The sequence below is a fragment of the Liolophura sinensis genome, chromosome 7 (assembly GCF_032854445.1).
Source record: "Liolophura sinensis isolate JHLJ2023 chromosome 7, CUHK_Ljap_v2, whole genome shotgun sequence".
Lineage (NCBI taxonomy): Eukaryota > Metazoa > Mollusca > Polyplacophora > Chitonida > Chitonidae > Liolophura > Liolophura sinensis.
In genome coordinates this window covers 53,002,982-53,028,856 of record NC_088301.1, presented here as the reverse complement: position 1 = coordinate 53,028,856, position 25,875 = coordinate 53,002,982, and the positions used below count along the sequence as shown (strand labels likewise).

General features: G+C 37.4%; 1 protein-coding gene across 3 annotated transcripts; it reads right to left on the bottom strand.

Moving 5' to 3' along the window:
• Nucleotides 1-1,149: 1,149 nt before the first annotated feature.
• Nucleotides 1,150-25,322, bottom strand: LOC135471297 (lysine-specific demethylase 5A-like). Of its 3 annotated transcripts, none has more exons than XM_064750470.1 (29): nt 25,053-25,322; nt 23,774-23,851; nt 23,217-23,276; nt 22,985-23,047; nt 22,692-22,865; nt 22,334-22,459; nt 18,967-19,063; nt 18,704-18,786; nt 18,377-18,553; nt 17,576-17,695; nt 14,327-14,482; nt 14,031-14,123; nt 13,572-13,660; nt 11,761-11,923; nt 11,217-11,336; nt 10,751-10,945; nt 9,448-9,562; nt 9,033-9,227; nt 8,556-8,706; nt 8,167-8,284; nt 7,743-7,889; nt 6,963-7,171; nt 6,483-6,621; nt 5,909-6,088; nt 5,333-5,485; nt 4,877-5,048; nt 4,011-4,631; nt 3,318-3,533; nt 1,150-1,289 (listed from the first exon to the last, which is right to left on the bottom strand). In XM_064750470.1, exons 1-28 carry the CDS (start codon nt 25,206-25,208, stop codon nt 3,325-3,327), a joined length of 4,359 nt encoding a protein of 1,452 aa, XP_064606540.1. In that variant the 5' UTR covers nt 25,209-25,322; the 3' UTR covers nt 1,150-1,289; nt 3,318-3,324. The 3 variants fall into 3 exon arrangements, with proteins under 3 accessions (XP_064606540.1, XP_064606539.1, XP_064606541.1); XM_064750469.1 differs by lacking the exon at nt 13,572-13,660 and adding an exon at nt 13,281-13,369; XM_064750471.1 differs by lacking the exon at nt 13,572-13,660 and adding an exon at nt 13,281-13,369 and having other exon boundaries at nt 18,704-18,783.
• Between the last annotated feature and the right edge of the window lie 553 nt (nt 25,323-25,875).

The window sequence follows — 25,875 nt, the reverse complement described above, 5'->3', positions numbered from 1 at the left end:
GTAGATGTGTCACTAAATGACTTCATTCTGTTGTAAACTGAAAGTTTTTGTAAGATGTAAGAAATCATGAAAGCAGTATGTTTCTACTGCCACACAGGTCAAACTAAATCTGTGACGTAAATAACAGACAGGCTGTACTGTTACACTGTGGACCTAGCTATAGCCTCACAATATGGCAACCAAGAGCCATCCAGCTTTTATTGTATTTTTCTTTCTTTTACTCTACAGACACTATAAAGAATGGATTATTATTTCCATTAAAATTAATCTGAGAGTTTTCTTTGAAGTCCATCCTAACACCAAAACCATGTATATAGTCTTTTGTACACTTTGTAAATATTTTATGAAAGCTTTTTTTTTTAGGCATCAAAAAGCATACTTAATTCTATTTGTCGCTCAAATAATTACATATCAGTCTTAACAGTCTGAGATTTAACACTATCTTGACTTTTTGCATTAAACCTTTTAACACTTTCAACACCCCACATTTCATTCAACTTTCAATGAGGAATTATATACACCATAAATACTTAGAATGGATGAACTGGAAATTTCAAATCAGACACATCTAAGGCAAAACCTTTTCGTTTTCATCTTTTCATAACAGAATTATGCCTAGTCATATTTTCATCTGAAGAAATGTTTGTGTGATGGTTTAATACAGGGTTACAACTCATACCCATAGGTCGCAGACACTTTATAGCAGAACAGTCTTCCTCTTCATTATCTTCGTCGCCGGTAACATTGTCATCAGCTGTCTTGTCCTTCTTTGGTTTACGAGGATTCCTGATCACAACCTTTGACCCATCAGTGTTAAACTTCATTTTCTTCTTCTTAATTTTGTTTTCTTTATCACCCATCTTTTTCGGCTTGTCTAGTATCTCTTTAAATTTAACTGGCAAGTATGAAAAAAAGAGAAAAAAAACCCCACTTTATATTCAAGCAACAGGTGTATAATCCAAACAAAATAACATATATAACTTGCATTTTTTAAACTTCAGATTTACACTCATACAATTAAGGAATTACATACCTTTGTCTTTTTCCTTGAACTTCTCCTTAACCTTTTCTAGTACTTTCTTTTCTTTGAAACCGTCCTTCAGTTTCAACTTCTTCTTCTTTGCTTTTGCTTCAGGGTCAAGTTCATGTTTGATCTTCTTTATGTGCACTCCTTCAATTCCCTCAAGCAGCTCTTTTCGCTTCTTTCGTTTCTTCTTTTCTTTAATTTCAGACAAAAATTTGCCTGTCTCCTTATCAATCTTTGGTTTTATGTCGGATTCACCACTTTCCTGCAACAAAACCATGTTTATCTTGTTAGTTGGCTATAATGCCGACATAAATACACTACTCAAGAGACACCCTATGGTACGCATCTGCCCTTTTTGCCTATCTACCAGAGCCCTAGTTAGCGTTTTATCGAGTGGCGTTCCGCCATCCCTCTGTGAAACAGCAGTACCTAGCGCCATGCCTAAAAATTTTTTTTTTTCATATTTTTTTCTGTATTTTTAATTTCCTGTCGAATAAAACAACACTATGTAATATAATTCCATCGGCATATGATCTTGTACATACGTGTAGTTATTTTTCGCCTCCAATTCCTGAGAGTTACTTCCAAATCGGAAACCTGTTAGTTAAGACATTTTGAGTGCCTCAGGCTTGATTTCCGAAGTTCTGGAGTCGGCTTTGCGCGCAAACGCTCAAATTTTTTGACCTTGCCAAGCCATTTCTTTAAAAAAATCGTAAATTTCCCGTGTAGTGTCTAGAATGGTGATGCACTGAGTTGACACACTAGCATGCCGAGTTTAGCTCGGCTATCTAGGAAGTGTCAGTCCATTCTAGAACAGTGTTTTGAAGGCAGGATGATTTCCCCATATAAAATTTCAATTTAACCTCCAAAAGCAATATTTTAGCATTTAATTAGCTCCGAAAACCGGTGTTTTCAGCTGAAAGTTTGTCAAATATGCCAGTACGCTGACTTTTAGTGCAGCTTACTATTGATTTCCAGATTACCGTTAAACCTTACACGATTTTGATGTAGGAAATTCTTTTCAGCACAACCACAGCGCATGACCCCTGATAAGCTGTTTTCTTTCTGTTAGGGAAATTTTTGCTGCTTTAGAGGGATGGCGAACTCGATTTATTTTAAAAAGTAATTGATCCTGTTTCCTTTCAACTGAAGAAAGTTGAACACAGAAGTTAGTGAAAATAAATCTTGGTAAGCTGGAGTGATAATATATGAAAGATTTTGTTGTCACAGCAACTAATGAAATGGTGGGCTTCCAAAATCAGTTTCAATCAGTAAGATATTTGACTGAGTGACTTAATGTTTTATGCCACACTCGTGATTATTTCACTCATGACAGTGGGTCAGTATTGTCAGGTGGGTAGAGGTAACCCTCGGAAGAAACCGGGGTAAACCACCGATCATTGGCAAGTCACTGACAACTTTCCCACTTGTCTTACAGCAGCCCTGCTCGCACAGTTCTACAAGCATCGCCATCAACTTCGCCACCGAACCCCATGAAATTAAAATGCTGCGGTGGAATGAGAAAATTCCCTGCCATGGTGACCCCAGAATTATGGTCAGATGCCATATCTATCGAATCGGGTACAGCAGCAAGCCTTGCGTTTAAGGATCCCGTTTGACTATGAGGATTACAAAGCTTACTAAAATACAATATTTTAGGCCACTTAATTTCTCCTGCTGTTAGATGTAAAACAACCCTTTCGACGCGATGAAAGCATTTCCGGCAATGCAAGCTTTACGGCAGACGGGGGCTGCAGGATCCCGAATGCCCGGCTCATTTGGCTGGGACACTCTTCCTCCATGCCTTCACCAAATCCTAGCTAGGGGTCTGTCTACTAAGCAAGGAAGTAACAAACTTGCAAGAATTTAAGTATTATGGTTTAACAATGGATAAAACCTAGTCTCCAGCTTAACACTAAGCCATCATTTCATTGAGGCAGACACCTGTAGCCAGAAGGTTTCATGGTGAATTCTTATTTTAAACCCTGGGTTTTAGTATTTGTTAATATGATGCAATTTGTTCTAATTTTCCCTTCAATCAAGAAGATTAAATTATGTACAATATTATTATGTACAGCAATATAAATGGTATGGACAAGGGGAGTGTTGTTGGGGTATACTTGATGCCAATTTAAGAACATATTCTGCCTTCAACCACAAAAGCTTCTGAAACCACTTAGATAATGATATAATCAAATGCGCTGATGTAAACTATACTGCATTCAACAGTGTTATACTCCATATTATGATACTACTTTGTTAAATGTCCACCAAAGGTGTAACTACATACTTCTGAGTCAAAAAATTTGTCCTCTGGTTTTGGGTAGGCATGCCTGCAGTATTCGCCAGATGTGCTGCGTCTCATCCAGTGAAACCTCCAGAAGATCCCCTTCCATCATCAGCTCTTCCAGCCTTGCTCGCGCCATCTCTGACAACTCCAAGATCGGGGCCTCCATCTGACGTGGAACAAGAGGAGACTTCCTCTGGTGTTTCCGCACAGTTGCACCTGAAAAAGAGTTTTCTGCTACATTTCAACAGTCACTATACCCACATCAGAAAAATTGATACTAGGTGAACACTTGTGGCATACATAAAGCATCACACTCTGGATTAGAAAATGTAAGTAAATAATTGCAGAACTTTTGACAGTGGCATAAAATAAATACAGCATTATTAACCAACAAATCAACGTAATGTCGACTAGTTCTTGTCAGCAAGGTGGTTGTTTACAAGCAACAGCACAGAACGCTTGTAACGTAACGGGTCTACTTGGAGAAGCCCTCTATATGTTATATGAGCACGTAACTGACATATTTAGGTAACGGACATATTTAATGTTAAACAATGTAAGGCCTCAGCACTGGTTGCAATGGTAGTTATGAGTATACACTCTAGGAACTACAAAGAAAATATATCAGACAATGGATATGTACCGCAGTTGTATGATGAAAGAAATCTGAAAACTGAAATTAGTTCTGCTTACCCTGACTATTCTTGGACACTGATGAGTATGCATGTTCCATGGACATTCCTGAAAGATTTGCAGCAGGGTCTGGCTCTAGTATGGCCTCATCTGGCTGGGATGGAGGGCTGGGAGGCAGCTGCATAGATTGTGAATTTTCACTGTCCACACTTGAGAGACTTGACTCACCCTTGACAAGATTAGCGTTCTGTACCCCACTAAATGCACTGTGTGTAACACTAGCAAGGTGGCCCTGTAGATCAGGATTATTTGCTGCTTTCATCAGCTCAGCATTGATGATTTTCTCTGTTTTCTCTCTGGCAGCCTGTTCCACCATTTTCTGACTAAGAACGCTGAGTTTTGCTAAAGCAGAGGCCAGTTCTGTGGTTGCCAGTTCCTGCCTGGCCCTATCCTGCCATGCCATAGCCCTTTCTGTCAAACATTGTAGTGCTTCTCCCTCAGGTAGACGCACAGGCAGTTTTTGTAGGGACACCAGCAAAGATAAAATTGTCTCTAGCCGTGGTCGACGAGAGCGTAAACACAGTGGACACAAATACTTCATCTCCTTAGCAGCCTGCACTGCAGCTGACGGCGAGTTCTTGTTTTTCATGTTGGCAGACTTTGGGAGAGCAACACAGGTACCTGTTTAAACAAGACAAATTCAGCTGTCAGATCTTTATATATGTACATGCCTGAAAATAGATGTCCTATATGTTTGAAAGCACCCCTTTAGAGAAAGTGATTAAACCCATGGTGCCCATGTTATATATAACTGAACCAAGGTTACTTCACCCTTTAACATAGGTATGTGTTTCACCACTTTTTCACCAGAGTTACAAAAACATTGCAGGTTTCAAGAGATTTGCACCAAGCTTTAATGTTCTTACCATGGAACCAGTCTTTACAAAGTTCACACTGAAGCATGAAGCCAGAACTGTTCTTTCTGCAGACACAGTAGAGGGCATCAGATCCATCCTGATTATGTTTCTCCAGATTTCTAACCCTAAGTGCCCTCATCATTTCCACTTCTCGCTGCTCTGCCACCTTGAATGATGCCACCTGTGAAATGAAATATTAGAATGTTATTTTACACCACGCAGTACCGTCTACCACTGAAACTTTACTTATGCACTGTTTCAACCAAATGACATTGCAGATTGTCCTGTTACATGTTGGGGGAAATCGTAAGTTTGATATTCCTACCAATAACCATTGCCAATCAATTATGACCTGGATAGATTCCAGAAAAAAAAACTTTTGTAATACATGTATATCAGTGTTAAAAGAATACACAATTCATGAAAAATTGACCATGTAGTTCAATGACAATGGTAAGTTCTCACCATAGCAGCTGGATCTCTGGCTTCCTCAGCCCTGCACTCGTAATGGTTATTGTTTTCAGTCTCTCTTCTATCCTTATCTGTTTCCATTTTGATTTTCTTCTTTTTGTTCTTACCCATGCTGTAAACACCTATGTCTGACCTCGGTGATAGTATCTTCAAAAGTTAAAATGAAGATATGAATGAGCTGACCAAGTAACAAAACCTGTTGCAATTATGTAACAATGTTTTACCAACAAAATATTATCCACAACACATTCAAATGTTTAAATAACAGAATAGAGCTGTTAATTTTTCTATAATTAGAATGAATAAATATTATAAGTGTGTGTTTGCTACAACATCTCACTTTGCACTAGAATCCTGTTATTTGATCAGAAAATTACTATAACCAATCAAAAATACTCAGAAATCAGGGTTCTAAGTAATTCATCACATCACAACAGGATTGTCTGTGTTAACACCATGTAGTTTCCTAACTTTGTGAGTAGTTGGTATAACACACAATGACCAAGTACAGGCCACAAATATTCTTAGATTTGAAATTACTTCCTTAATACACCTTAAAACACGGGATACCTCAAGTAATGAAAATGTTGAATTTTTCTTCAGGAATGTTCTTGCAGTTCTTTCTCTCCATGACTTCGCTGCAGCAACTTGTGATTCCACCTGTGGCAGCAGGTCCAAGCGTACAGGAATGGGTCTCCCCTTGTTCACCATGTTTTCCAGCACATCCAGATAGGGGTAGAGATCACTGCTCTGTTTTGTCAAAATGAAGAAACAGTCCCCAATACAGTAGATCATCAATGCTGCAGTATATTTTTCACTAGATCACAGTGTGTCTAGTGAAAACTGTACTCAATAAAAAGTAAACTAGTTTGAATATGTGGTTGTCTTGTTAAGCAGAAAGTGACTTTGCCATCAATAAGATAAATTCTAAAATGTGAAAAAGCGGGTACTTTCTTATAGGTATAAAGGAAGCATGTAACAAGCATGACCATAATGGATAAACCTTCTCAACGTGTAGTCTTTTAAGATTGCCGTCTTATCAACACTTACACTGTAAGCCTCAAAATGGTCTATTTAACAGGGCATGCTCTTGTGTTTATAATAGCAAAGTTGTGTTCAAAGACAGTGATTAAAATGAGTTTACCTGAATTCCTTCAACCTTGTTCATCCATTCACGAGCCTTTCTAACTGCTTCCTTTAGAGCCACCACATTAGGTAAGAAGGCTGGGATACCACGGGCCTCGTTTATGATGGCTTCCAAGGTTGTCATTATATGTCGTGGTCTGCAATGTGAAAAGTATAAACATCAGTAACACAGTAGAGCTACAGATACTCACCATTAAGACAAAATTTAATACCTCTTAATGCTCTCACCTCGCGATTATGAAATTGACTCCCTGATTCTCTTATCACATTCATAGCGACAGAAAGTCCTTTATCAAGAGGGGGGCATCGACACTTTTGTTCCATGACTAGCCTCAAATAGGTCTGTGTCTTACAAGACTAAAAATTGAAAACTAAGGCAATGAACACATACAGGTGTAGAGCTTTAGATCTCCTGGAATACATACAGTAATGACCAGGCAAAAAATAATATGACTTGAGTAGCCACTAGAGGTTGTACCTGGCCTGCAGACAGATCCTGGCTTTCTCTTCCCACCTCTCACTAATGGTCAGCAGCTGCTGTAGCTCTGCCATAGCCTTCTCTACAGCTGGGTGAGGGGCCAGCCCTACTCCAGAGTCTAGCAACTTTCTCATCACATCTAGGGTAACATTCTGAGGGTCACTGAGGGCTAGGCGCACATCGTCCAGCCAGCGGGCCTGCAGTAACACCTGCACACAAAAACAAACTAAAGTACTGCTGTAACATTTGAAAATGGTTCTTGTAAGGTGTTGATTGGGCTACTTTCATACCTTAAGAAGCTTGACCAGGGAAGAAGCTTGAAAACCTGCTAAGGTTTTGTATACATGTACATGCATCGTCACAAGAAAACTATTAATCAATGCTAAACATACCAACATAATATAATGTTAACAAGCTACACAGACAGTAGGTTAAAGGTCTGTTAAACAGTATCCACTCATTTTCAATATGCTTCCTACAAAAGGGGAAATAATTTATATACATACATGAAACTGTTTTAAATATATTTCTGACAAATTGACAGACATGGCTGAAGTCAGCCAAAGAGTCAAAAGTGATAATGGCTGGTCTTTACTCGTTGCAGATCTGCATAGCATCACAATCATAGATCTGATCAGAAAATATGGAAAACCAATCACTAGTTTGTCAGAAATCAGGGTTCAGAAGTTATCATCGAATCAAACCATGCTTGGTGATTTTCTTTTAAGATTCATTGCCTACAAAAGGGTTTCATTTTCACGGAAAGATTTGTATATGCACCTGTTTCAGTTTTGGGATTTCAGGCAGATCCACGTCTAGTGTAACCCCAAATTCTATCAACTTCGCCAGTTTCTCAGAATCAGGAGTTTCCTCATGTAAGGCATCTAAAGCCTCATTCTGGAAGTCAGTCACCTTGTCAATAAGATCCTGCTCAAAAAAAAAAAAAACCCATCTTACAATTACATACCCCATAATACATTTGTGTACACAGCTGCTACAATTTTTCCAGAGCTGAATTAACTTGTTTTGTTTATTGCAATATGTTTTTCACAATAAGATGTTCATATTTTAAGAAAAAAAGTGTACTAACCTGCACAATAATTTACCTCAAGTTTTATCTCTTTCTTTTGTTCCTAAAATATTTTTAGTAACTGTTGCCATAGCCTTGGCCTAAGATGACCAAATAAAGCCCTGCATGACTTACTTTGATTAGCTTGGCTTCTGTTATTACACAAGGTAAGTTTGTGACTTGCTCATAGAAACAGTTCAGTTCCTCTAGGCTCAGTTTTGCTGAGTATTTTCCCTCTCCGGACTGACGATTTCTGCAAAAAGTAAAGAAAATTTTAAAGTAAAGAGACTATCTTAGCCAGCATTACAAACAAGAATACAAATCATCAATAATGGTAATGAAACAAATTGTAGTACATATAAACATGTATGTAGGTGTAACTGTTTGCTTCTTTCAATGTTATAAGTCTACATTAAGAAACCTTTTGTCTTGTAAACATCAGCAGGAAAGCACTTCATACTGGACGGGTGTAACCTTTACAATGTGAATCTCTAGTAAACCCTGAAAGGTTTTCTGTTTCTCACCTGGTTCTCACTTTCTTTGTGACCAGCTGATTGGCCACATTAGCACATTTCTCTGCTTCAGACACAGCACTAATTAATGTTTGCAATAGGTCATCATCGGGGAAGCGCTTCTCCTCTGCTTCTGTGATCAATTCCTTCAGCTCCTCCAGGTCTGTGGGAAGTGAAACAATCTTACCTAAGTCATGAATGTAGCTATTCTCATCAGACTAAAAGAATATGTAAGCAAATGCAATTTAACCAACCACCTGACATTAAAACTGTATGCACAGATGGCGGCATCAGGACAGATCCCCACTCAAACTGGCACCTTACCATACTTGGCAGTAACACATATATGTATTTTCGGTAAAACAAGGGATCAGTTTAATGCCTGTGGAGCTTAGTTTACGGCTCATTTACCATACCACATAACTTCATTTCTAGTTTTATTTTAGGAATAGCTTATACAACAAGTTTACTAGAATTGGCTTAACTCACCCAGCTTGTCGATTTCCTCCTTCGCATCTAAGGCATTTCTTACATTAGTTGCCCAGTTATCATAGGACTCGGCCCTGACTTTCAGTCGATGTAACATGATGGGCAGCTCATCAAGTGTATACCGATACCGCAAGCAGTGATTAGATGATGGGCATTTACACAGCTTGTCGACATGGCTGATACAAACAAGTTTATCTGAAACAAAATACCACATATGATCAATGCAAAACCTTCTCCACTACAGAAACCATGTATGATTCACGACTCATAATACGAGTAATATCACTGAATATAATATATAAGAGAAAGTAAAGAATGTCAAGTTTTTATTCATCAGATTTACCTAGACACCCTATCAAAAGGACGCTGAACTAACACACAGTAGACAGTTTTTTAAGCCTTAACCAATCCTCACCTGGACTGCAGGTGCAAGTCACGGCTGAAAGAAAACAGGTTGTCTTGCAAAACTGGCACTGTCGCTCATCATCTGGCAACAGTTCAAATGCCTCCCGTTCCGCGTTCACCGTTCCCTGTCAAAGTACAAAACTAACTGAGACATGGGCAGCTTTCAAAATTAATGATACAGATATCTGGCAATAATGCTATATTTTCTCATACATGGAAGCTTTAACTGCAGGGTTGGGATTAAACAGTGAATGCTCGTTTGGGTTATGCATAAGTCGGCGTCCATCTAATTATCGGGAACGGTTGCCCATTCACCACGAACTAAGGCTGAGATTCAAATATTTTAAGTTCACAGGGAAAAGACCTTTAAAATCTGAACTGCAAGACGTGTATAAGTCGATTGACTCAGGCACTTACATACTGTCAGCATTTTGCACAACGAGTGACCCGCACTCATAGCAATCTATGTAGCAATTCAGGTATTAAATGCGTCTCCACACTAAAGACTTCCACGTAACCACACACGCTGAAGTCAGCTGAAATGGTCAGCTGATCTCCGGTGAAAATGTCAAAAAGTAATGGGACAACTATTGAGTCTGTCACAGAAAAAAACATTTCTTTCGTGGGACTTTCATGGCAACTTTACATATGAAACAAGTGAGGACAAATGATAGGACAAATGATAGGACAAATGACTCACGGCGAGGCAAATATTCGAGGCATCAGTGGACAGTCACTGCAGTCCTCATGAACTATGTGACAGAACATGTCAAGTCCGGGTCTTTGCATGACTGAAAAATTCTGTTCAGTTGCCAACGAAAAACATTGGCAACTATGCCAGTGAAAGTAGGCCTAGTGGTAGTTCAACATCACAACAGGGATCTGCCATTCAAATATTATTCTTAAATATGTCACAGTGTGCTTTATTCACCAAAACAAATTATTTATTTTACAGTGAGGTCTATCCATTGTGTAAAACATTTTTTACTGGAAAAGCACAATGAGCAACAGCATGGACTTTTGCAGAACAACATTCTGTTAGATCTAACTAATCAATAACATATACTGAATATAATGGGTTACCACACATGAAAAAGTGGCAACCCGCAAACAGGTTAACATCACCGGAGCTTAATTCCAACCCTGCAACTGTACGTCATGACTGAACACTCTGAATTTTCAACTAAATCTTTTAAAAGCAAAGTGATTTAGGTTACAGATGACAGCTTATAGCATCTACACGCATCTATCTGCCTTGTTCTGACATCCACTAATGAAGTCTGTGATGCACGAACACCAGACGTGTTGCATACCCTGTCCAACAAAGCCTTGCGGTATTTCTTCTCTTCCTCAACCATGTACAGCATGTCCTCATGGGTGGCTGCAGCAATAGGCAGGTCCAAGCTGTCCGGGTCAGCTGCCATCTTACAAATCAGCTCTTCATGAGAAAACACACACTGGCGGTGCAACTGTCTATAGTGCTCAATGCACCCACGCCCAATATTCAACTGGAAGGAAAAAAAAAAATGGCCAAATTTCCACAATAATACTATGTCAGTGTCAACCACATGCTTTTTGTCTACAATTGTTGTTGTATAAACACTACATAATACAGCTGGTGCACTGGCCCCACAAATGCATTCTTTAATTTCCCTATACAGTACACCTGACCTCAAATGCAGTGACAACAAAAAGACGTAAAGATATGAAATAATTCACTGGGTAAAACATTCCGTTAAGTAACAGTTTCTTAGCCCCTTTATCCAGTTGAACACTCACCCAGTCAGCAGGACAGAAGTTCACTGCCTCAGCGAAATTGTAACCTTGATTGAAGCCTGCATGGTAGGAGCGTGGGAACGTGATAACAAACTCTCCTGCATGTTGATTCGTTCTCACAATCTACAAGTAGAACAATGATCTTATGACAAAGACAGATTAGTGTCCCTATCACAAACAAATTCCCAATATTTCCAGACTTGTGTATGCAGTTTACTGTATATACATGTACACAAAGAAACACAACGGGCACATTATCAAGGCATGGTGTATTGTACTTCTAGACTGATGTTGGTAACAAGTCAATAATTCAGAGGAAGATTATACTTCATCCTGGCCTTGCCCCACAATGGCTAGGAAGCTACTGATATACTGCTTAATACATCAAAATACATATGTCTGTTATTCTACGGCTGCATTTAATGATCTTTCAAATTTGGCACCTAGAGTACATGAACACCAGTAGATGTAACAGAATCAAGGGAAACAATCGTGTCAACAGGCTCTAATGAAGAGCTAGAAACAAAACCATGTTTTGGAAACATACCGGAACATCATGAGCCATCAGAATATTTGGGTTCATGATGGTTGTCAGCTGATGGAGCAGATCTGGGGCATTTTCAAACAACTCTGGGGCCGTCCTCTTCATAACACTTTCAAATTTATCTGCTGAATCCCCAGGAACACCATACCACGTCTTAGGCTCACCCCTAAGGACAAGAGATACCTCTCATGAAAATCAGTAATAACCCAGGCTGCCTGAGGCCTGGTAGGGCACAATTCCATTTGATGGGTTGGAAGACCATCAACTGATGACAGCTTTACATTTATTTGTTTATTTATTTAATTGACATTTTATGATGTACTCCAGAATATTTCGCTTTAACAATAATGGCCCACAACCATCCTTCGGACCTTTTAAAGAATGACCAGAGGGGAAGCCAGCATGAGATGGATTTTAGTAAGTAATACTTATTCTAGCACACTAATTCACTTGGGTGCAAACCCCTTCTTTAAATTACTTGTACATGAACTGAAGTTTATAATATTCATTAATGTACGAAATACAACATGACATTTATCTTAAAAATATATTATCAACCCATGCACAACTGTTTATATATTACTAGGTTTGTACAACTATCCCTTCTAAGTTCTATAAAATGATAAATGAAAATTTAAAGATGAATAACATTTGTAATTCTAACATGAATACACATTACAATCCATAAAACCACACTACAAACTACACATATACTTAAGAGGTAAAGCAGCACTGTTGGGAAAAATATATAACATTACAAAGCTCTCTAAACTGCTGAGAAAATACAGCATTTGTGAACACAACCTTACGAATAAGGGAAAAAAGTCAAAGTGGGCCACTAGACTTGGGCTGATTCCACACAGCCATTTCTGATTTAACTCAAAATGTGACATGATTTTAGGGCTTATTTTTATGCCCTAGAAATAAAATTTTGACCAGCTCAGAATCGCTGTATTTTGACAAATGTGTCAAAATTTGAAATTCCAGTACCAAATACTTGGCACAGTGACAAAGCTTTTAACTTTTACTTCAGTCAGAAATGGTGTTATGTAATTGGCCCCAGAACTTTAGAGAAAAGTACTTTTGGGTAAACATACCAATGGTTACTTTAGTAAGTTGGCAACTCTATATAAATTTCTTTATTATCATAATGTGGTGTTTACACTTTTATTATATTTTTCCACAAAACTAGGGTAGGTGTTAAATACACTGACACCCCCCCCCCCCCCCACACACACACACACACAAACAGAAGCAACTAATGCTTCAGTAGGTGCAGCGCTTGATTAAACCCATTATCACCGATCAGTTGGGCCATTGCAGAGGCCATGAACACACACCCAGGACAGCTTTAGTAATTCTTGTATTTCAAATCTGTTCTTTGACATGACAATAATAGTGTATGGGCATATATTATCTTTGCAGAGGATTTAATGCATTCACGCGTATTACTGAATACGTGCTAACTCACATAGAGTGAACATGGGTGAACATGCAACGTGCTGAAGCAAAGCTAAGCTTACCAATGCAAATAATTGATGGAATAACTCCAATGGTCTTCGTTATGCCAACAGAAACTAGAAAAGCACATCCCCACATAACACCAAGGTACCTGGAAAAGAAGCAGTTATGAAACATACATTTGGGAGGGTTTCCCAGCTATACCAATTGGGGAGTTTCCACACACCTTAGAGGACATCCAAGGGGACTCATTCCTATTCAATGAAAGCAGACTAGCAGAAGGCAATAAGCAAAAGGTTTGGGAAAAGGCAGGAAGGTGGGGCTGACACAGATCAGCTGAGTCTATGGCTTACCAGTGCATATAATTAATAGAGTAACTCCAATGGTCTTCTATGTGCCAGCAAAAACTGCTGAAACACATACCTACATAGCACCAGGGAATCTGAAAGATATGCATCTCAGTACTGACATTGTAGAGAGATCTGAGTAATGAAAGCCTGCCTCTTGTACTGATTTAATTTATGTCTATTCTTGTATAACTGAATTCGCTTTCAAAATTAATGCGACAGTGGAAAGGCTGAAAAGTCAAACTAAACGTAAGTACAATGTGGTGAACACTAACTTTGATTTGCATACAATGAAGAAATCTTAAAAAGTTTGGGAAAAATATGCTCTTTAAACTGAACAAAATAATACCAGTCTTCTTGAAATGGAATACTGTAAACCCTACAGACTGTTTCACAAAGCATTATATTCACACTGTGCCACTGTGGTGGAAGTTGTCATCGTGTGCATATAAAGTACACACATACCTTCATTCCAGATATGTCAGCATTTATATGACACAAAACACTTTGTTCCAGCACTGGTAGATTGTTCAAGTTCCAGCCAGAGTTGATATACTCCTGAAAATGCAAAAATATGTATGATTTAAGCATTAATTATGGCAGAAAAATAGGGTAAACTGAGCAATGCAGTGAGGCATTCACAATGATTGAAAAGGCACTTACAGTCATGTTCGGACAGAAAACTTCAATACAGCTTACAATAAATTTGCCTAAAGTCTGTTAGTCTAAGCATAATTAATATGAACAATCTGTGTGGCTACCTCATCATCAGGAAACAGATCTCTGGTCTTTTTGGTAGGGAATCCACTTCCACATTCTGACGCATGGATATCAGCTCCGTACTGCACACTAACATCCTCCTCTATGCAATTAACTAGTCTCCAGAATTCTTTTTCTACCATTTCACATGGTACCATCTAAAATGAAGAATGTCACTTTATCAGGATTTTGTCATGCAACAACTTCATCAATTACAAAGTAATTACAACCATAGCACTTTGACATATGCTGTTGTGCATATTTATCATACATGTGCTATCTGTGCTCAGTACATTGAGTTACCTTGAGTTTAACATGCATGGGACCTGTTGGTCCGACAAATGCCTGAACTTAAAGAACCTGGCTAATGTTAATGTCCACTAAAAAACTACCATTCAACGTATCTTAAAACATTTTTTCAACCTAGTAAAAGTGTAGTGAAACTTCTTCTTGTCACAGCTTCAGCGATTTTCCATTATCGACAGCAAGGTGACGTGTACTCTAGCTCTCTAAAGTCAAAGATATTTCCAGTACAATAATAGTCTAAGCCATAGCCTAGGGCAGACCAAAGTTGTGGACTTCAGTGATGAAGGACCAAGTGCTAAATAGCTTTCTTGGAAATTCAACACACAAGAAGGATATTTCTTCCACTGCGTGAACTGTTCATACAGTACGTCTACTATATCGTTTTTACAGTCTACAAGTAGCCAGCAGAGGCACGGCTGGGGTATTCCTGGTTCAGGTTGTAGCCTTGTCAGGAGAGGTGGTGCTGGTACTGGTATCCCCCCCCCTCACCTCCATCAATTGTTTACAAAATTACAGTAGGATTGTTGTACAACTGGATTCCTGCTTAATTCTGACACAAATGGAAATAAATCCAAGCACCACTGAGGCTGATCTCGGCAACTGACTGTCACTGGATTTCATGCTTCAGTTTTGTTGTGGTGGCTTCTAAAATGAGAGCAATGCTGACCTAGTTATTATGTACGTCAGAGAAAGCACCTCAGCTTAATCACAGTGTTTCAATAATTTTACTGTACTTTATAAAAGAAAACAAAAAACAAAACATCTCTTGTTTGTGAGAAATACAAAAATTCTTCAGTCCTAATAAATTCAGAGAAAAAAAAATGTAAAGAGATTTAATTAATTTTAAGCATTGTCTGATGAGATCTTCTCATTCCCATAAACCTTTGGCATCCCTAATTAAATTTTCACTGATATTTGTTATTTAGTAAGCTGATGCCGACTAAATGCTAATATGAATGACAAAAACAGCATTTGTACAATATGAACAGAGCGTCTAAGTAGGCCTTGGGTCTACTGGGGAGATTAATGCACTTTGGGCCAAGATGGTATGCTACTGTCTGTCATAATTTGTGATATCCACGCTGAATATTACACGACCTGTAAATCAACAGATTTTACATTTGTGGTGGTCAGATCTGTCCCACAACAGTGTGTGAAATGGCCTTTGGCTACACGTAAATAAAATGTTGCAAACGAAAGATATTTTATGCAGCAGTTCTGCATTCTCATGTCACTTCATGGATTCACATCAGATATGGATATACATTGTATAATAAAACAGTCATAAACCATGGTGACGCATGTTCAGTTGTTGGTTGTTACATGAGAAGAAAATAAGGAACTCACAAATATTACATAAAAAATAAACATACATAGGCCTACACACACAAAAGACAAGGCTTAATCTGATCAGAGGTATATAATGTGAAGTACTTATTATTCGCTGCAATTTATTTTCGCGCATTCACTTTAAAGACGGAATCACAGAATTAATTTTCGCATAATAAATCGAAGAAACACTGAAGCAAAAAATCTTGAAAGTGTTATAATATGGCCAGAATTACTCAAGCATGTTAAACAGGTATTATCAATAGTGGCTATAACCCTCTTTTGTTTCCTACGATGTAGCGAATTCTCGTAATCTGGATCAGAGATTAAAACAATGGGAGATCTATTATCACTATGTAAGAAAAGAACATTTGCACCTACTTTCAGCAGTATTCAAAGAATGTAAGAGGTGTGACTTGTTTTCGCCTTTGGCTGTCGAGCGAGAACTTTTAATTAAGTGGCAAAGTAACCTGTCAACTTTTGAGCAATTCAATGTAAAACATATGAATCACCATTATTGGAGCCAGTCATTCATGCGGTCAAGCAACACGATTAGTTTTAGACTGTTTTCCGTTCGAATCGTCTCCTGTAGCCGGTCAGAAACCACTAACATTGCCTAGTTGTCAAACGGAAAATGCGTTATTGTATACAGTTCATGATTTGTTAAAAGCTCACTCAACGGTCCACACGAGACACACAGCCAATGGGATAGCGTGTATCAAAGCGACATTCATTGTATGCCAGCATACCGAACATTGATCAAACTAAATACAAATGGACTCTTACTTGTTTTATACCCACTAAACCATATCACCATAGTTTGAATATATTTAAAGCCTAATTTTAATTTAATTACAGCCAATACACACACGACAACTTCCGCTTGTCACAGATGCTGGCGATTGAAGTCGACCGCTTATAGCTATACGCATATATCACCGATTGCAATGCAGTTTTTATCCAAACATTTGAGTGTTTGTCGCAGAAAAACACAGAATTGATTTTTTTTATATCACAATATTAAGTTTTTAACTTAATTTCACCACCGAATACCAGGGTCTAAAATTGATGTTTATGAATTCCTGAATATACACAAAATTTTCCTTTCAAAGGAAAAATAAAACTGACACTGAAACAAAAAATACTAAGCACACATTGTTAACAAAGTAAATTTTATAAAACCAAATGATCCCCCGATAGAATACACATAAGAACACTAGTAAATTCTGCACAAAGTGCATTTTGCACAAGCACATAAAGATTTAGGTGGAAAACCCAATTATAAGCCAGGGAGCTGTGTTAAGTGCGCATGCCTAAGATTTCTCTGCTGTAGGGCAAACACACCCATGTGGTTTACTTAGAAAGCATTGTAATTCTCAACAGTCACACACAACTCATCAAAATTTCCTGTATTTTACGTGAATCTTTGTCACACCTGAATGTATACATCAACTTTAGCACAATTTCAAGTTGAATGCTCAGCAAAAATACATATGGAAGACAATAACAGAGATAAACTCTGGGATACTGGCATTCTGAGCATGCCTAGGCTACTGATGCGCACTTGAACCTGCTATCTGGCTTTTTTTTTTTTTTTTGATCACCAGGATACTTACATGGACGGGCATGTTAAAGTATTCAGATTTGAACTGGTCTGCCATCTCTCCAAAAGATTGCAGACTGTATTCTTTAGTGGATTGCTCAAATCCATAGGGATCTTGCGGCTTGCTACATGCCTTTTAAAAACAGACAAAACAATCTACCTGTTAATGACAATATCACTTCTGCATATGTACAAACACGATTAAAATACTTTTACTCTCTATGCTGTAAATTATTTTCAATAACAGGAACATATGAATACATATGTAAACTAGTAAGGATTCATTCTCATAAATAGGGGACATAAATGCAATTCTAGAGATGAAAGAAAGCCTGACAAAAGTGAATTACATAAATCTGCTTTAACTAAAGCCTTTATCCCTGGAGCTCATCATAAAAGGACTCCTGGATAATCAAGTTAATAGGTACAGGGGGAAATTACTATGATCACCAGTGCTATCATGAACTCTGACCATGGAAAGTAGGTTTCAAAGAATTTGGCATCATAGTTTTGGAGGAACGATGCTGAAAAAATTTGAAGTCAAATATAAACCACTGACATTTGAAAGTAGGCAAAATTCATTCAGGCTGATCAAAATGTAATCTAGTCTTCTAATCAACAAGTGCACTTATAATGTTTCAAAGAAAAAAAATTGGCAAGATAGTTTGGAGAAATTAACTTTTTTTTTAGTTTTAAAACATGAATTTGTTCAGAATTTTTAGGTGGAGATAGATGGACAGAACTACTACATTTGTCTGAAGGACAAGAGAGCTACAAACAATGACAAAGGTTCAAGGTCATTTTGTCATCATACCTTTTTGATACACTCTGGGCAACGCCAGTCACCTTTCGGTATATCAGGCATGGGTGGCACGAGGCAGTAGGTATGGAAAGCATCATCACATCCATCACACAGCAGCATGAACTCCTCCCCATCTCCCTGGCCACATGTGTGACACATATAAAGGTCAACCTTTGGAATAATCCAATTCTGTAACAACAACAACATAGACAAGACCCTGAAAAATCTGTAGCAAGTCCCACAGAAGAAATCCCATATTACACAAAAAATAACCTTAACAATTATTTCTACATCATTACCAGTCATGCAGATTGCATTTTATTTTAAACTAATACGTACACTGAGTTGGTTGACAGCACCAGCTTTCTGCGTCATCTTCTGGGTCTTGCTAACAAGGACTTCCTTCTTGTCAATTTTTTCTTCTGCAAATAAAAACCAGCATGTCTTAGACTGAAATGTCCGGTGATCCTTACTGATCTTGTGAGAAAATCAAATAATTCAAATTGAACTTATTATGATGCATGGCAGAAATCAGCTTGTCTTTTCACAAACTTGTCACAAAACCCAACAATTCTCCCATACTTCTTGACAGAGGAACCCACCTTTAACAGCTGCATTGGGAACTGCAGCTTTTGGCCCAGCTCCATAAAACTGAAGTTTCTTCAGTTCCGAATTAGCAGAATAATCTACCTCTGGGTCCTGCACACAAATAACAAAAACATTGTTTTAAATAAAAAGCAAAAGAAAGGCAATTTGCATAAATATCATAATGCAGAATGGAGACATCCTTTATGGTGACATGGGCACAGACCAAACATAAGCTGGTTCACCCTTCGATAGAAAGTTTTCTTAATGAAAAGGATCATATGTATTTTAATGACCTTGGGATATACTGCAGTGACCATGCAAATCATTTGTTTTTCAAATATGGTGTCCTGCATACTTACTCAACTTGTTGCAATTGAGTGATAAAATACACTACTATTATTGATACTAAAGACATAAATGAAGTCAATATATGACTTCACAACCCAGGTATCTTCAGCTTTGGATGCCCTGTGAGGTTTTCACCTCGATAGCACATGTAAAAACAAAGCCTTTCCACACCAATTTTATTTCCTAGCAAGTCAAATTTAACAAAAGTGACAACATCAATGTTGTGTCATAAAGGACTGTCACCTTAAAACATATTTTGGATGACATGATTAGGCAGATGCCCTTCATATAATTATTTAATAAAAATAAGAACAACTGTAACACCAACCCACTTTTTACAACAGACAATTAGTTACAACTAAGAAAATATTTTCATGTTGATCATATTTTCCAATCAAATGAACAAATCTGAGACCTGTAATCATCCAATATTAAGACTCCAATTTCTTCTATATCAACTGCTGATCTGAAAGACTACAACAATTACTGTACCAACACACCAACTAATGAGTAAAAGACCCAATATGTCTCAAGAATTATGATATTGATATCATGACAACAAACAAACACAAATCTAGTGAAAACGCATACATGTACAGGTTTACACTCTGGCAAAGGGGAAATAAAAATTTTTTCAAACTGTTTTCAATGTTTGGAAAGTAACTTATTAGATCTTCACCTGACTCTGTATCTGAATAAGCTAGATTTATGAACACAACATACACAATGAGCTTAAAATTAAAAATACACTGTTATCTTCTGCCAGTAAGCAGATGTAAACCTTTGTGGACATACAGATATAGAAAGACAACATATCAGGAAACAATCCAGATGAGAACAAATTAACTGGTTCAATCATGCCAATTTACAAACTACATATAGATAACATGTTAAAATAGAGGTGTAGGTCTTATAAGGGATGCAGTAGTCAATGAGCAATCTGACATGGCTTTATTATTCACCAGTATTTCTTTGTTCAGGTATGATTGCATTTAGGAAATCTATATGAACATGCACACATATCAATCTACATGTGCGCAGAAACTAGAGACATTGAGGAAAATGGATAGATTTTGTGACAATGGTAACAATCTGATAAGGAAAAAGTAAACATAACATGCCTCTATGACGCCATCCCTAGTGACCTCTGTACCCATCTCAGTGTTCTGAAATACAGTCAATAACATGGCTATTGTGGTGATTGGGAAGTGCTTCATACTAGGTATACTGGCAACTGGCAACCAAAACCAGAGCCCTCTAAAAAAATTAGTACAGTATGAATTATAGGCTGTTTCCCACGGTTAATAACCTTTATGATATCTAAGAGATTGACAAAATGTGCTTAGCCAAAATATCAAAATTTTAATTTTTTGATAGTGCTTTGACTAGGCATTCTTTTTAAAAGGTTGTATATTAAAGCATTTAAATGAAATCTTGTAACTTATTCTGTTATTCATATTTCAACTTAAACATGAAGTCAGAATTCAAGTGTTCCAGGTCTGTCATTAGTCACACCTGTTAACTTTTATCATGGACTACTGCATCCAAGGCTAAATATCAATTTGGAGATTGCTAGGTAAGAAACCGGTAGAAAAACATCTGGAAACTTAAAACATGATGATGTGCATTCTCCACAGAGACGTTGTACATCTGGCATCAATTATTCTTTACAAATGTGGAGCTGACATAATAAACTATAAAAAGTTTTTACAATTTAAACCCTCCAGTCACTGTTCTTGAAACAGCATGTAAAAGCTAAAAGAAAAAAAAAAACAAAAAAAAAAAAAGAGAGAGAAAAAACCAGCAGAGCAAATTGTTTCCAATGATGACTGAATCAGATATCACCACTTGTAGTTACACTGATACCAAAGAGCTCACCTGTAACACACTCATGAATGCGAACCTTTGTCTCAATGTATAAAGTACTGAAACATTCATCTTAATATGGATTCTAATACCCAAAAAAAAAAAAAAAAAAAAAAATGTGGAGGTCATTAATTTTGTAATTTACAGTAATTAACACACATGCAAGGAATCAACAATGGAATATCCTAATTCTTCTAAAATTTGGGACAGATATTAGTAGCCTTGAAAGCAGAATATTACATTTCTTTACCAGCCTTTTGGAAAAATAAAGATATGAGTAGGTTGTTCATTAGATGATCTAACCATGTGGGAACGGAGAAACTCAATATTCCTGCTAGAATTACAGACCTATTGGCTAAAATGAGCAGACCAGGTGTCCCAAATTTTAGAAGGAATTGGGTTTCGTCTTCACATCACTGAGCTTATATACACGTAAGCTGTATTTGTTGAGATACCACCCCTAACACTTACAAATGTGATTCAAATACACCAGAGGATAAGTTGTGAAATTTGTAATTTACAGTAAATAATGTGCACACCAATGGAATATCCCCCTTGTGTCATTGTACCTGAAATATATGCAAAACTTCAGCACAAATACATGCAGTTCTTTTTGAGATACCACCCTAAACACATTCCTTAACATTCTTTAACATTTAAAATATCACCCATGACATTAACCTTAACAGTGCTTTCCATGTTTTGCGAAGCCTGTACTTTGGACAGACATTTTAAGCTAAATTGTGTCAAACTACCTTCAAAGTGACCAATTAAAGAATTTTAACATCACTCATATGTCCCATATTAATTTAATGAATTCCTCTGACTCATTTCTCATTACGGATTTTTCCAATACATCTCTGCTGTAGAAAACTTAGGAAGTATCATTTATAATGGGAATGTTGTACTGGTCAGTCAGGAGCACAGCCATGGCCAATTTGATGTAAGTGAAAGAGAGACATATACACATAAAATTCTGCACTACGACCAAAAGGAAGAAATTGCCATTTCTCTCTACTCAGATTGTTCATTCTAAGAGTACTACAGAGGAGGGGGGAAGGAGGAGGGGGAGGGGTGTCAATGTGTATCCTGAAGGAAGACATGAAAAAGCATTAGGTATATCAGCAGAGTTTCTATTTGAGCTACAACCTGTGTCAAATTAATTACCTCTTTAAAGTAGCGTTTGGATTTTCGGGAATATCCGCCTGCTGCAGTTTTGGAGGCAATACCGTGCGGCTTATAGTCCTTGTCTTTCTTATCCTCGTCATCCTCTTCCGTTTTAACATTAACTTTCTGGCAACACATTAAGCAAAAAGTGATATAAAGCCACACACCCAAAAAACCTTGTTGTAAGCAAGACAGCGTACATAAATGAGTCATTTAATGTTCACGTTCAGTCCATGCAATATTTGCTTCTTTAAATAACTAATGTATTTTCTAATTTTGTAGCACGAGTGAAGAAAACATGGCAAATTTCTTGAATTTTACATGAGTAATTAATGATTTTTTGAAATAAGTGTAATACCTGCTGGAAGGTCTTTCCGGACTTGAATAGCTCATATGGGTAGAGAATTCTCTCAAAGTGACCTCGTAAGATACCACCAACCCCCTTGCCAACAGGGTAATTTAACTTGGCAGCAATTTTGGACCATTTTCTCTCCTTACACACATGTTCAAAGCCCCCTTCTTCTTTAACAGTCTGAAAAAGACAAAAAAATTGTCACTACGAGCAGAATTTTTGAAGAGGGTTAAATTGAGTCACCATCAAATGAAGAATAAAATTAAGGTTTGCTTTAATAATATATATACTGCACTCACGTGGAAGAACTTGTACAAATCCAGAAATTTCCGTTCCACTTGTGGAATCCTCAAACTACATCCCTGCAAAATAGTAGCAAAAACATAAATTACAAGGCATACACCCTATAAAAGACAATATGACATCATTATGGTGCAAAGGTTGAACAGTTTTTACCTCTACGGTGCCTGTATCAATTATTTTTATATATGGCTGTAGTGCATGAACTATGTGATCAAGACAAAAACTTACCTGAAGTTCCCAAAATTTTGCCAACTGGTCCAAAAAATTTAGTTTTATTCGAGTTTTAGCCTGTAAAAAGAAATGATTGATCCACAAATAAACACTCATAACAACATACTTACAAATACACCAATATTAACCTCAGAGTGTTTACCTTTGTGATGTGTTCTTATGCTAAGTAAGGCTCTAAATGACCCACATACTTTCAACTCTTTAACATCCATGTCAAAAGTTAAATGGCTTCAGAACTTCCTGACCCATGGCAGCCATATTGGATTATTGTTTTTGACAATACAGAGTCTGAGAGACTAATCATGTTTTAAATCCACTCCAACTGAATACTGATGACACCTATCCTGTGTTATTTCTCACAGTTCTACACATATATTGTCCCAGATGATTTGGAAAAATGTTCGACATACACAACTAAAAACAATCATTCTCGGAAGAACATGTACCATTATTCTATGCGTATCTGTTCTACTAGCAGAAAGGAAAACATATCTATTTTTTAAAATGGGTATTACATACACATGTGAAATTTTAAAAAAAAAGTTGAAGCTTACCTCCAATTCATTGAGTCTTTGTACTCGAGGTACAAACTTGAAACGGTCAACATCTACTGCAAAAGGTGGCTGCCAATCCTGGAGAAGAAAGACTAAATGTTTATCTTTCAAGTATTTGAAAGTCATCATTTTGAATTTTCCAAGAACAAGCATTATCAAATTATCATATTATATAAAAAACAAAATATCTCAAAACAGGTTAAAAATGAAATTCAGCAATAACATAAAAACTTTTGGCAACCAATATATATCTTTTGTTTATTTATCTGATTGTTGTACAATGGCAGGCCTATACAGTGGAAGTCATAGATGGAGTCCTTGGTTAGTCCACCTTTTATTTCCTTGTCCTTGGTTAGTCTACCTTTTATTTCTCAAACATGCTGTAACATGCATAATTAGAAACGTGTATAGTGCTATCCTTCATCCGGCCAGCCATTAAAAACAAATGAGACAAGACTCCAAGGTTAATGCCTTAAAAGGATTTGGCCTTCACAATATGTTACTTAATACACTAATATATCCATCATGGGCACAAAATTAACCAAACTAGAATTATTCACCAGTCCATTGGCCTACACCACAGTACATAAACAGTAAAACAATCAGTAGTTTTTGTTATCTCCAGTCAGCCAGCTTAATATTATCTTCTTTAACAGTACTGAAGAACAAAAAAGGCATCCACGATCAATGTTTACAATAAAGTACTAGCCATTTCAACTTCATATCTTAAAAACATTGTGTGTATTTACGACATACTATCAATTATATGCCCCATATTCCTTCCCTTTGAAGAGGTTTGCCTTTCAATTCAAAGGCATTTAATATACACAGGTTTCCGGAAAGCTGCTCTATTCTCCCGTCTGTCTATCGGGCTACGTAGTTCAGACTCGATCATACTGAGGGCGTGCAAATCTTTTGGCCGAATGTTGACTGAGGTGTAGCTGTCATGAACGCAACGACTGGGTTCTCTTGTGCACTTTATTTGTTTATCATTCTCCAAAGACAACTAATTTCAAGCAAAAACTTAACCCGTCTTGTGGGTTTCGAAAACAAATGAGACTGAAGGGAAAATAGGGATAAGAGAAGTGACACACGACAGTTGAGTGACTGACCATGCAAACAAAAGCCGTCGCCATGTTTGATACACAGTACTGCACGTCGCAAGAACACGGATAAGTAGTGATGGAAAACATTCACTGCTTTCAAATTTGACACACAGTACACGTATATATGATGTTGACACACCTAACAACACATAAACCACATCATTTTCACTAACCGGTGGAGGTTTAACTTTACATATGCCCGTCTTCTCCGCGATGGGTCGTATTTTAGCAATGTATCCCAACGGATCAACGAATTCCTCTTCTGTGGGTGTAAAGACTGGAGCTTCGGGAGGTGGTACAAAGCAGAGATACGGGTCATCTGACTGCATCTTGCTGCCACTGTACCAGTCTCGCGTGTTTTGTGTCTCCCAGAACTGTCAAAATCCAATGTTACAACAATATTACAGCAAACCTATTAGACATCTTGCGTGAAAATGTTGTCGGTACACATGACCGAAGAGCACATCAACACGCGGTATGCGCGGAGAAAAGTAAACCATAGACTTATTGTTAAAAAAATTTCCCTGATATCGTGCTATTTCAGAAAATGTGGGCAAGACATCAAATATAATTATACTTTCGACCATTTCTGAGTGCTTATACACCTAGAACGAACAGTCGAGTGATTTTACAGGATTATATGATGACTGATGGCGCATTAATTTCTACCTAGAGGTCATCCGTCCGTAAATCAAGATTGTAGTTTAAAACTCCCCTTATGCAGCCCATTTTGTCAGGAAAATATGTTTCTGTTTTGCTGTTTTACGACATCGAGTCCTATTATTATAAGCATCAAGATACAATCAGCCTATATTTGTTCGAATATGTTGCTAAGTAAGCTTAAAATTATGTGAAATACAGAAATTGGGGAGCGTCATCTGAAGGACCTGCTCACTCGTACCTTTATTAGCAACGTAGATAACGTTATTAAAGGGGAAGAAATGTACGAGTTAAATTCATTTTGACAGATTTCAGTAGTACCCCCATTTGCTACTA

What these genes read in the sequence shown, in the direction of transcription:
- LOC135471297 (XM_064750470.1), bottom strand. Translation starts at nt 25,208, where the DNA reads ATGCAGTCAGATGACCCGTATCTCTGCTTTGTACCACCTCCCGAAGCT. An exon ending in CTGACATATCTGGAATGAAG is followed by an intron (nt 13,661 to 14,030) that starts GTATGTGTGTAC and finishes CATATCTTTCAG; the next exon opens with ATTCCCTGGTGCTATGTAGG. An exon ending in TTGTAAAGACTGGTTCCATG is followed by an intron (nt 4,632 to 4,876) that starts GTAAGAACATTA and finishes TTGTTTAAACAG; the next exon opens with GTACCTGTGTTGCTCTCCCA.